At 53.8% G+C, this 12,275-nt stretch overlaps 2 protein-coding genes across 2 annotated transcripts; both read right to left on the bottom strand.

Moving 5' to 3' along the window:
• Positions 1-1,258: 1,258 nt before the first annotated feature.
• VOLCADRAFT_95780 (uncharacterized protein) lies at positions 1,259-4,456 on the bottom strand (the record flags this gene model as incomplete). The annotated part of the gene is made up of 5 exons (XM_002954872.1): positions 1,259-1,368; positions 1,706-1,770; positions 2,055-2,152; positions 2,627-2,738; positions 4,446-4,456. The coding sequence occupies 5 exons, from the start codon at positions 4,454-4,456 to the stop codon at positions 1,259-1,261; spliced, it is 396 nt and encodes a 131-aa protein (XP_002954918.1).
• Positions 4,457-5,464: 1,008 nt separating this feature from the next.
• VOLCADRAFT_65341 (uncharacterized protein) lies at positions 5,465-8,532 on the bottom strand (the record flags this gene model as incomplete). Its single annotated transcript, XM_002954873.1, has 5 exons — positions 5,465-5,716; positions 6,237-6,474; positions 7,010-7,130; positions 7,315-7,442; positions 8,291-8,532. The coding sequence occupies 5 exons, from the start codon at positions 8,530-8,532 to the stop codon at positions 5,465-5,467; spliced, it is 981 nt and encodes a 326-aa protein (XP_002954919.1).
• Between the last annotated feature and the right edge of the window lie 3,743 nt (positions 8,533-12,275).

Here is a 12,275-nt window from a genome sequence, read left to right on the forward strand (position 1 = left end):
CCGAGGTCTTTTCGACGCGCACCATCTCCCTAGGTGATGCCGTTATTATCTTCAAAGCATTACAATAGAAGAGAAGCATTGCAGTGAGATTCGGTTTTGCACGCACGGGAATGTCCCCGATCGCCGGTTTAGGATCGCTCGTCCATACCGAACTGCAGTTTTTACACGCCTTGCTGCAGGCACGGCAGGCTTTCCAGCCATCTCATAGCAATCCCACACGCAGAAGCTATGGCTTTTGCACTTTTATGTCCTCATCAGCACATTGTTTTAACTAATACTTAACGGCCGGCAACGGTCTGCACCAACAAAGCATCGCCGGTTCGCCGCTCTGCGTCTCAACCAATGCCCCGATTTGGCTAGCGTTGAGGTTTGGATCGCTGCCGCAAGTCCATCGCCCCTCACGCAAAGAATCTTAAATCCTGTGGGAGAAGCTTTGTATGTGTCCCTTGTGTAGACGAACCCTACAGGCTCCGAAACCATACCATCTAAACACCTGCACACAGCCACCTCCGGGCCCTCTTTTTAGCACCCCGGACCACCGCCCTAAAACTCAACTCACTCCACTTCGTCATTACCGCCCCAACTCCCCATCTGCCCTTTTCACCAATCACCTGAACCCGGCACGGCGCTGCGAGGGGGGGGTCTACCCCAGCTCCCGCGCCTGGATCCCCCCTTTACGTGGAACTAACAACGCGCCAACCAGCAACCCAACCGCCAGTCACCGCCGTCCAAACTTCAGGGGCTCTCCTAAACAGGCAACCGGACAAACCGAGCCCTCTGGCACCACAATACACCTCGTGTCACAAACAATAGTTTCCTCATTATCTTGTGTTACGTTACATACTACTACTGCACCACCTTCCCTCCCCCCCTTCCCCCTGGGTTGCATGCCACCCAAATCACCACCCCAGGACCCCACTCCACACGCTAATGCCCACTACGACACGCGCGCTTAGAACCTGGTTTTCGGGGAACCTCTGCAATCCTGCATGCTTCCCACTCATGCCACCTCACGCCCTGCCCGTGTTGCTGTAGGGCTTCTTTCCCTCAAAATTCCACCCCAGCCGCCTGCTGCTGTCACTGCTGCGTCTACCGCTGCTACTGCTGCGTCTCCACAGTTCCTCCTGCTTGTTTGGCTTACTCCCCTTAAGTACTAGTCGTAGTCGTAGTCGTAGCGCGTGGCCACTCCACCTTGCTAATGAAGTTAGAGCTCCCCCGCTATGCCACCCCCTCCCATGGTAGGCAGCCAGGCCAGGCGCTACTCCTTGGTGTACGCCGCCAGCAGCCTGTTAAGCTCCTCACGCTGCTTGTCCAGACTCTCCAGATCTCGCTCCACTCGGAGCCGCTCAACGAACCGCTTGTAGCGAGCTGCACGGGAGAGGAAGTGGGTGTGGGTATGTGCATGCATGTGTGGGTACATGTATGAATGTGCATAGGTGCGCATACGGAGGGAACATGTGTGTCTTCAGGGGCCGCGAGGGTGCGAGCGGAAACAGGCACAATCTGATCGATGCCGCCATGTGAGCCGCCGTGTGAGCACGGGTCCGAGTTAAAAAGGGACACATACGTACGTACGAACGTATGTGTAACCACGTCAAAACCCTTAAGGATTCCTTACGCACTGGTCGGCACCCCGGTCTGCCGCCCCCTCCCCTCCCCGGATCAGATAGGTGCCCGGTGCTACCGCGGTCCTAGTACCACCCACCATTACGTAGGGTCCCCAAGCACAGCATGCCTCCGAGGACGTAGAACCCCGAGCAGCCCAACATACTGCAAGGGCAGGGCCATGGAAGGGCTCGAATGTCATGGAAATGCATTAAGGAGGGGGTTGAGGTGGGAAAGGGTCGAAGCGGGAGAGGAAAAAAATGCGTGCGGAGAGGTCCCAAGGGGTGAGTCAGCCGGAATGAACGATGTAAGGCGACTTGCCAAGGCTGGGTGCGTATGTGTGGGTGCGGCGGGCATAGGTGCGTTGACAGTCGCGGTGTGAATTTGTAGGTGTTGTGGGAGGTCCTCCCCCCTGCCCAGGTAAGCGCATTGCGGCCCTGGCGATTTACCAGAATGCGCTGACTGTACGATATAATCGTACTGATTTGTCAAAGTCGCTATTGCCACTGCTGTGCACCAGCTCCAGCGTCATGACGGCGAGGAAGGCCTGAGGGGATTTACATTGGGGAGGACAAGAACGGGGGTTGTTAAGGACAAGTTAAGAGGACCCCATGATGAGCCCGGAGCTGGGCCCGTGGAGGCTGGTAGGGGTATATAGAGGGGGGTGGTCAGCGCGGCGGGAAAAAAGGTTCCGGGCGCGGGAGAGGAGGTTGGGGCCGCGGGGGGGGGAACAAGAGTGGGGCCAGGGGCCGCAGGGGGTTGAGCTCAGGGAGTTGGGGCCTTTGGGATTGGAGGTTAGGCAGTAGGGGCCTTTTATGGTGCAGGCGTGACAGCGGGTGAAACCCAGGTTTCGGGCTGCGGTGCATCGGTTTTGCGACTGTATTCGGGCCGCTAGATGTGTGTATATGCGAGGTGCTGCAGACCCTGCAATCAGTCGTCCAATCCCCGATGTCACCCATTTGAAACTGCACGGGCCTCATGTGGCAAAACCTATAAGGAGTTCGAAAAGTTTGAGCACTACCTGACACACGCCGCGCGCTGTCCAGAACTCCATAATGCGGCAGAATTGCATCAGCCACTCGAATTCCGTCTCAATAAGCGCCAATCCAGCCGCCCACAGTATACCATAAACTCTGCAGGGGTGGTTGGCGGGGCCTGAGCGGCGAACAATCGAAACCCTGCGTCCGAAACCGGCCTGGCGCCGCCAGGCTTTGTACTTTCAAATCACTTCTAAAGCAAAACTGGTACTGATGATCCGAAGGCCTACAACAGACCTGAGTATTTGTGCTTTCATATGAACGGTATCTGTAAACGGTGGACCGACCACGATTGCCATGGAGAATGCGACTAAGCATAATATTGCACTTATTGAGGTAACTACGTTCACAAGTCGGAAGAAGACCAAGCAACAGTCTGTCGATCTCTTCTCCATGGCGTCGTCAGCTCAGCCCCAGAGGGCGTAATGCATCTGGTTATAACTTCAAAACTTGCAAATCCCTCTTACTGCCATAAATGGACTACAGTGTTTCACATGGCAGATGGAGGCAGCTTACGAAGGTAAGTGTGCAAGGTGTGTCCTTTACCTAATTCCTTTCCATAGACTCCGTCTGTTTTGTGTCGTTCAGCTGATAGGTGTTGCGACTCGCGAATCTTCCCTCACTATCCGCCGCTGTCGTACTTTGCCAAAACCCTTCAATCTGGCCAATACATTCCATGCACCTTCTTCAGAACACCGGACATTTTAGTGAAGGTATTCAAAAAATTACGGCGACATCGTCCTGAGGGGACGCTCGTTGCCTCTATCCTCACCTCTCAGAGCGCGAGGAGGTTATAGCGTTACAACATACCTCAGCGCCATTCCACACTCTCGCGTTCCACCATCCCACCCATTGCATTTCCTCTTTGTCGCCCACAACATGCAGAGGATAGGCAGGCTTTCATTACAGCCACCGCTAGCGATTTCGTTCTCCTTCCGCTCTCATCCTAGTCTCCTGGATTATACGTGGTACCTCTTTGTCAATCGCCTCCGTCCCCTTGCACGTAGACCCGTGCTCGTATCGCATAGCCCATGCCGCCACGGTACGGGGCCAAGGTTCTACCGCCACCTCTCTTGTCCTGTGTCTCTTGTACGTGTGTGGTTCATTACGTATCTGAACCCCTGCTGGATGGGGAGGGATCCCAGAAGGCAGGAACAACCGCCTTGGACTTCCAGTTCGTATGGCGTAGTACAGTGTGGTAATGGTGTATGGTGCTGTATGGTATGATAAATCGTAGAAATGACAATGTGTTCAAATGGCTCAAAAGCCTCCCACTCTGTCACAATTCAATTCAATGAACCCCTGCTGCTTTTCCCAGAGTTGAAGTGCGGATTTGTTTTCCACCGAACGGAGGATTCGTCCCGTGTTGCGTGAGTCACAATTCAATGTCGTGTTGAAGCGCAGCTGTTTACACCACCCATCACTCAAGCGGTCAACCTCAACTGTGCGCCCCTTAACACATACTCGTTGAGGCAGCACACATGAGCAATTCAGCTTCCCTCTCGCCCTCGCCAATACCCGGTCCGGACACCAATCCTGCAACGTCCCTCCCCACACCCATCATACCCCTTCACTGGCGCCCCTCCCTGACCCTCTCTCGCATACTCTGACGCACATGACGGCATACTCATATTTGCCCTTGGTTCCTAGTGGCCACACGTCAATAAAACACACACAAAAGTGTGCTTTCTTTTTTTGTTCGCTTCCTCCTCCTCTTCCTCCCCCCCCCTCTCTCTCTCTCACTCTTCGTTTTCGTTTTCCGACACCCTCCTCTCGCTCATGTCCCTCCCCTTTCCCACGCACCTCTCAAACATGCACACACACACACACACATAACACAGACGGGATCTAACGTCTGTTTAAAAATTCCATCCTTAAAAATTCCATCCAAAAAAATCCCTTGTGAATTAGGCAATCAAATCCCAGCAGCAGAATACGTGACCTCCTGCGCCATCCACCGACCCAACGTCACGTCGCTCACCCTCCCGCGGTCGACAGTCCACCAGAATACAAAGCAGCTCAAGTTATCAAAAAATTAAACTCCTCTAAACCATGTTGGGCATGTAGGACCGTACAAACCATGTAGCAACATGCAAGCCATAAAAACACCGAATAGATGAGCGCCACGGCTCATCTTACAAATAACATAACGGCTCTCTCTTCCACTCCTTATTTCGACAGGAGTGCATCTATGTGTATACGCGCATACATACACTTACATACACTTACATACATAAATACATACATACACACTCGCAGCGGCGAGCTCACTACTGGATGATTGCTTCCTGCTTGCCAGTCGTACCGGGGGTTCCAAGGTGTGACCTCGCGACTGTCGTCGTACCATTTCCCTCCCGCTCCCCTCGCGCAGCTCTTGGTTACCAGTCCACCCGGGCCGCTTAGCGGGACGCGGGGTGGACATGGCTGAGCTCTGTGTGTAGGTTTGGAGGTTTCTGTCGAGGCGCTTAAGAGACGGCTCTGCCCCAGCCGTGGGTTGCCTGTGTTTCTCTCCCAGAACCCGCCCGCTAGGTGGCTAGGTGGCTAGGTAGGCAGCTCGGAAGGCCGCCATGGCTCTAGAAAGGCTCGACTTCCTAGCCAGGTACTGCAAAGACTGGGAGTGCCTCGGCGGTCTGTCCGTTACTCAGGCTCCAGGGGAGAGGGCCCCCCCCATCTCGCACCCCTACCCCCTCCTCCTCCTCCTCCTCCTCCAGGTCCAGTGCCAGGTCGGTCTTATGTGCCCCTCGTAGCCCCTCTTGCTGTGAGATCCCCGTGCGTCAGGTGGTGCGATGGAAACATACATACACACAAACAGCTCCGGTTCCTCAGGCCGCCACTGCCTCCGCCACTGGCACCACCGCCCCCGTCAGCTCTTGGCTGACCTCCCAAAGCCGGCTCGCCGTATCCCGGTTGTAGGAATCATTACTGCTGACGGCGCGGCGGCAGTCGACGTAATACTTCCCCGTCACTCCCTCCACCTCGGGGCTGCTGGCCAGGTGGATGGAGGTGGCGGCGCCCTGAGCGGGCTCCAACATGAAGAACTTCATCACCTCGATAGCGAGGGGCATGTACCAGGTCTTTTGGCCGCCAGCTTCCATGTACCTGCGGCGTGGCCGTTAGGTGGCGAGTATCAGAGGATTGGAGGGAGAGAGCGCGGGGCACGGAGGGAGCCATAGGGGGTGGAAACCATGACGACGAGGTGGGGATATACCCGGAGGGCTTCGGGGAGGGAGAGGAGGAAAAGAGAGAGAGCGCCCAACCCAGATCGGAAAACAATGGCAACGGGGGCTACAGGGGTTGGGGAGGCAAGACGGGGCAGGTCAAGGGGGGGAAACACGGGGAGACGGTGCACGGGAGAAGAACCGAGGTGTTTTTGGCAAGTGTACGGCCACGACGCCATGGACCCAGGGTTTTGCGTGGATAATCGGTCAATTCGTTGGTTGGCTGCGAGTGTCTTAAAGACTCAAATCTTCCAGCTTAACAAGGCGTGGGGTAGCTGTCAAACGTGTACGACAAGCTATTTTCCCAAGCGCATATCCCCCAGGCTCCCTCTTCCCTTCCACACACACGCTCACACACAGGCACATACATACATACATACATATACACACACCTGCCCAGCTCCGTCTTAACCACACCGGGATGGAGGCAGTTGACCGTTATCTTGCTGTCGGCACCCAACCGTCGGTTGAGTTCGTAAGAGAACATAATGTTGGCGAGCTTGGATTGGCCGTACGCCTCCCAAGCATCGTACGATCGATCTCGCATCAAATCCTCAAAGTCAATCTTTCCGAACAAGTGGGCTGCGGAAGCCACGTTGATAATGCGAACCGGCCTGTGGGATTCCGGTGAAGCGAAGCACTGTCAGCGACCCTCGTCACGTTACAGACATGGCGGGGCGTGTAGGAGTTGGGGGAAAGACGAACCACGAAAGAGTGAAGCTGTAGGAGTTGGGGGGGAGGGTGCAGAGAGTGGCCTTGACGCGCATGCGCGCGCGAGCCCCAATCTGGGGATGTTGCCCAACGCCGGGTGACACGTCCAGGCGGGGAGGAGGGCAGACCTCCGGGGCGGGGAGGGTGGGGAGGGAGAGATTGGGGTGCAAAGGAACACCCCTTCATGGCGAGGGCTGCTGCAGATTTGTTCGAACTTGGGGTGCAATCGGGGTGGTACCGGTCGCGGCGGGTGGATGATGCGGGTGGAAGGCAGAGGAGAGATGTCTGTCACGACCTGACCCGAGAACACGCGGTCGTCCATATGGGTGGGGCTGAGGCGGGTCAGCGAGGGGGAGAGGAGGGAGAGTAGAGGAAGATGAATGCAAGGGGTGGAACCGCCCTCCCTTAACCCATGTTGCAGCTGTTACCGCTTCTTACTTGTCTGCTGCCTTCAGCGCTGGCAGCACCTGGTTGGTGAGGGCAAAATGCCCCAGGTGGTTGACTCCCAGCTGGTACTCGAATCCCTGAGATGTGGTCATCTTGGGACAGGCCATCACACCTGGAAAGGGGAGGGGAGGGGAGGGAAGATCACGGGAATGGAGAGAGACGGAGTACCTAAGACGGGGTGGTGGAGGAAAGCAAGTTCAAAAATGCAAATACAAATGCAAATAAGTGTGGTTTAATGAAGGCTGCGCGTTATGCGCGTTGCACCCCCATCGCACATGTCGTACGCCCTATCGTACCCGCGTTGTTAATCCAGACGTCGTACTGGATCCCGCTGTCCAGCACTCGCTTGGCGCAATCCGATACGGAGTTGAGGTCTGAAAGGTCCAGGGCCACCGAATCAACCGCGGCGGAGGGTACGGCCTCCCTGAGGGTACGGCGTTATACCGGCACGTTTACGTTCCTTGAATGCACGATTATGTATGCACGTTTGTATGTGCACATATGTGCATGTGCATGTGTTCGTTTGTATGTAATTCAGCTGTTAGTTGGAAGAGGGGAAGTATCAGGGGGCGACAGTTGGAGATCTGACACTGCCCCCGAGGAAGGGAGGGGCAGGAGGGAGGGGAGGGGAGAGGCAGGAGGGAGGCACGGAGGGGAAGGCTATGAAAAGCAAGATAAGAGCTGACTCCCCGAGCAGCGACAGACAGATGAGTGGTAGAGAAGCCAGGTTCTTGATTTCTCTTATTATCTCCGTGTGATGGGCAGAAAGGAGAGGGGGAAAGGTAGATGGGGACCCGAAATGACCGGGTAATAGCTGATAGCTGTTTTTTGTTTTACTTTACACCATAGTTTTGTATCCATGCCATCCCGGTAAGCAGGCTTTGGGAACTGGTTTTCAACGGCGGCTGAACTGTTTTTTTCATGTGTCAATTTCCCTTCCCGAGGCAGGGCACAGGGAGAGCAGGTAGGTGGGTGATGAAAAATACATTCAGCAGTACGCAAGCAGCAAGCACAGCTATGAAGGGCGGACGGATACCGAGCACTCTATTGGGGGTTGGAGAAACAGGGAGAGGAGGGCTGAGCATAATGTTGGGAAGGGAGAGATTGATTGATTGACAGGGAGACCCTGATAGGTGGTAGATGACCTGAGAAGCGCACGATGGTGGGAACAGAGCCACATGGAAACGGCGTCAGTTGCAGCGGAAAAGCCAAGGCGACGGATAAGAGGAATACAGCTATTGTGGGAGAGTACGAAATACGAACAATTCTCACTTGATGCGGGTGAGGGCTGCAGCTGCCTTGGCAGGGTCACGGCAGCCGATAGTAACACAGAAGCCTTGGGCTGCTAGTGTCTTGGCTGTCTCGTAGCCGATGCCCGTATTGCCACCTGTAATGAACACAGATCTATTTGTCGTTGCATGGACCGCCACAGCCGCGCTGCGCGACGTCAGCGGGGGAGAGCGAAAGACGCCCCGCGTTGCATGGCTAGAAACCTGAACCCGCTGAATTAACATTCTTGTGTAAACAGTATGAGCAGCGTCTAGGAAGATCTGCTAAATGCAGAGTCACTATTAATGCATAGTAGTCTTCTCGTAGAGCAAAAGTCGAATGGTCCTGATTAATCCAGCCGTACAGCAAGCTGTACAAGCTGTCCACGTAGCATCCTGCAGGAGTCACAGCTGTGAAGCCTCAAAATCATTATAGATTACATTATGTTACTGTGGCAATCGGTATCGTGGTTAAGCAGCCCCTCGCACAAATGTGTCCGGTCGTACTTCGCGAATAAACCGTTCGTACATCGTCCCAAAAAAGCCAGGAGCGAATTTTACCGCGCGGATGCGCGCGTGCGATTCGCAAAATGCGCCTGTACAAGTGTATATAAATTTCTTGGAGGTGCGCCAGCGCATTGCGCAGGTGGTCTTGTTGGAAATAGTCGCACGCGGCATGCAGGCTGGACTATTGCGTGGCTGCTTTGCAGTAACTGAAAGCACCGAAAGCCTACGTCGTAGCTTGCAACACTGGGCTCGTGAAACTGCCTGCTTTCGGTAGCGCAGCGCATAATGCACATGGTTCCGACTAAACTCAACTTACACATTACGAAATAAATAATAACAACGCAGAATTAGGTAAACATAAGAATCGCGAAAGTCGTTCAGAACCTTGCAAGTAAAATGGATGCCGCTGAGGGCTTGGAACAGCTTTTCGCAGCGCATTCGGCCGTGCCTGCGTTAGCCGTGTTGCAGCAACTACGGAAGGACTTGAGCCAGCAGCATGCTCAAATGCTGCTGAAGAACCAGTAGTGCAACGTATACAGCACCTTGTTCAGAGCAAAGTCAAATTACAAAGTTGCGCAAAGGATAACATACATAAACTTAATTAAACATAAGAACAGATAAGACGTTTAGAGCCTTGTCGGTGACGTGGACGCCGCTGTTGGCTTGGAACAGCTATTTGCTGTGCATAGGGACGTGCCCGCGTTAGCCGTGTTGCAACAGCTCAGGATGGATTTCAGCCAGCAGCAGCCTCAAGAGCTGCTGCACAACCACCGGGAATGTCTTCAGCTGGGCACGTGTAGTTTTGGTCGGCGGGGTCGAGCATCGTACGCATTGCGCACAGAAACCAAGGTGCAGCGTCTCTGTAACATCGCCAACATATCCGGTACGCGGTGGCAGGCTTGCCGAGCACGAAATGAAAGGGGGGTCGCATCTCACCATTCAACTAAGCATGCATGCTAGTTTACCCCTATCAGGATGTTTGTTTGCATATCCCTCCAAGCGAGAGGGCTTGGACCTATGCTGATGTTCGTTCCAATAAGTGAACTGAGGACTGATGCTACAGTGAAAGGTATGCACGTAAATTCGCCTGTGCTCCAAACACCCTGTAATTCGCTTACGCTAATCTCACATTCCAATATGCCACTGCACTTTCCTCTCCAGCCTGGCCACATTCTCTTCCTCGCAAACGTACTTGGGCACCTTACAATCCAACACCATACGTGCTTTGGAAACGCGGGCAGCTGCTTCACAAGGACACCTTGCAACACTGGGCTCGTGAAACTGCCGCGGGAAGATGAAGCGGTCGGCGAAGAATCAGCCATAATGCACATTGTTCCCACTAAACTCAAGTTACACTCTTACGAAATAAATAATAACAACACAGAATTAGGTAAAGAGAAGAATCGCGAAAGTCGTTCAGAACCTTGCAAGTAAAATGGATGCCGCTGAGGGCTTGGAACAGCTTTTCGCAGCGCATTCGGCCGTGCCTGCGTTAGCCGTGTTGCAGCAACTACGGAAGGACTTGAGCCAGCAGCAAGCTCAAATTCTGTTTAGGAACCACCGGCATTGTCTTCAGATGGGAACATGTAGTTTTGGTCGGCGTGGGCGAGCAGCGTACGCATTGCGCACAGGTACCGAGGTGCAGCGTCTCAGGATGGATTTCAGCCAACAAAGCCTCAAGAGCTGCTGCACAACCACCGGTGTGTCTTCAGTTGGGCACGTGTAGTTTTGGTCGGCGGGGTCGAGCATCGTATGCATTGCGCACAGAAACCAAGGTGCAGCGTCTCTGTAACATCGCCAACATATCCGGTACACGGTGGCAGGCTTGCCGAGCACGAAATGAAGGGGGGTCGCATCTCACCATTCAACTAAGCATGCATGTGCTCGGTTGAATGCTCGGTAGCATGCGAGTTTACCTATCAGGATGTTTGTTTGCATATATCCCTCCAAGCGAGAGGGCTTGGACCTATGCTGATGTTCGTTACAAGAAGTGAACTGAGGACTGATGCTACACGTCATATAAAAGCAATATAGCAATATAGCAATACAGCAACCATATAGCCACAATCACAACTTGCAGACTCAACATCATAACAATGACCGAACCGGGTTAACCCGGTCGGTCTATTTACCTTCAATAACTTTTCTGAGAACAAAGACATCAAAATGGCTCGCAACAGTTCAACGGATCAGGCCGCCGGTGTGACGGCGGAACGATCTGAAGCAACCATATCAATTTCCCTTCTTAGGGAAATTACGAAGATGGAGCAACCTTTTGGCAAACTTCGATCGCTGGCAATGAGAGCAATCTTTCAAGGAAACTACCTAGAGAACAGAAAGCAGGTAATAGACATTATGGCAGGACCGATTGGACACCGAATAGTGCAGACAGTACAACAGGAGCTAAAAGCTCCTTATGTTTTCGTCGGAGAACCGGTCGCTTGGGAAGCTCGCAACGACGAAGGAGTCGTTGGACAGATCAACGTCTACGTACCGGAGGAGTGGATTACGCCCGTAAAAAACTTAGCGGACCATTGCGGACGAATCAATCTAGCAGATCTCCATCTAGGAGATTACCACATTCAAGATCTTGTAGTAGACATAGTGGGGGCATCTGCCCAATACTTCAGACTGACAGGATTACCTCCGGCATTTCCTCAGAAATGCCTATTCTGGCTTATTGCGGAAGCCTACGGCTTTGACGTAGATGAATATGGAAAGAAATGGGGGATAGTCGAGGCTAATCTCACTACAGCCGTGGTGTGGGTGCGATGGGATCAGCCCGCATTACCCGCCAGGATGAATATTTTCTCCATTGAGGAGGATGGCCGGCGGATTCATAGGGGAGCGTGGAGAGCGCAACACACGTATTACGACACACAGACTCCGGCTTTGCCCCGCCCCCCCAAGATTCAACAACGAAACCGCTTGATACCGAATCTCCCGCCGCCCATTTCGGCGGCGGCAGTCATCGCGGCGCGAGCACGGCCAAATCTAGCGACGCCAGCTGTGGGTGAGGTAGGAGGATCAAGTAATGCACGTCAACCCATGGCTACTGGACAGCCCCAGACAATCCAGCAAACAACTCGACAACAGCAGATGCAAAATCGAGTATCCAACGAGGAGGCAGCAGAAATGGCAGGCAGAGCAGCAGCAGCCGTTGTACGAAGACAAGTACAACAACAGCAGCAACAGCAACAACAGCAACAGCAACAACAGACACAGCAACAGCAACAGCAAACACAGCAGCAACAACAACAACAACAACAAAGCAAATGTAATATTCGTTAAAACGCGACCACGAACTGCCTATGGCTGACCTCGCCGACCGCGGCAAAAACGGAGAACTCTCGAAAATTATGCTTGAGTTAATATAGGCCAGAATGGCAGAAAATGGGCAGGCGCGGACCTCCGCGCCAAATGAACGTTCAAATGGACGGGCGACAGCCCCAGCTGCTCGCCAACAACCAAGCCGCGCCCAA

Source organism: Volvox carteri, assembly GCF_000143455.1.
Source record: "Volvox carteri f. nagariensis unplaced genomic scaffold VOLCAscaffold_46, whole genome shotgun sequence".
Lineage (NCBI taxonomy): Eukaryota > Viridiplantae > Chlorophyta > Chlorophyceae > Chlamydomonadales > Volvocaceae > Volvox > Volvox carteri.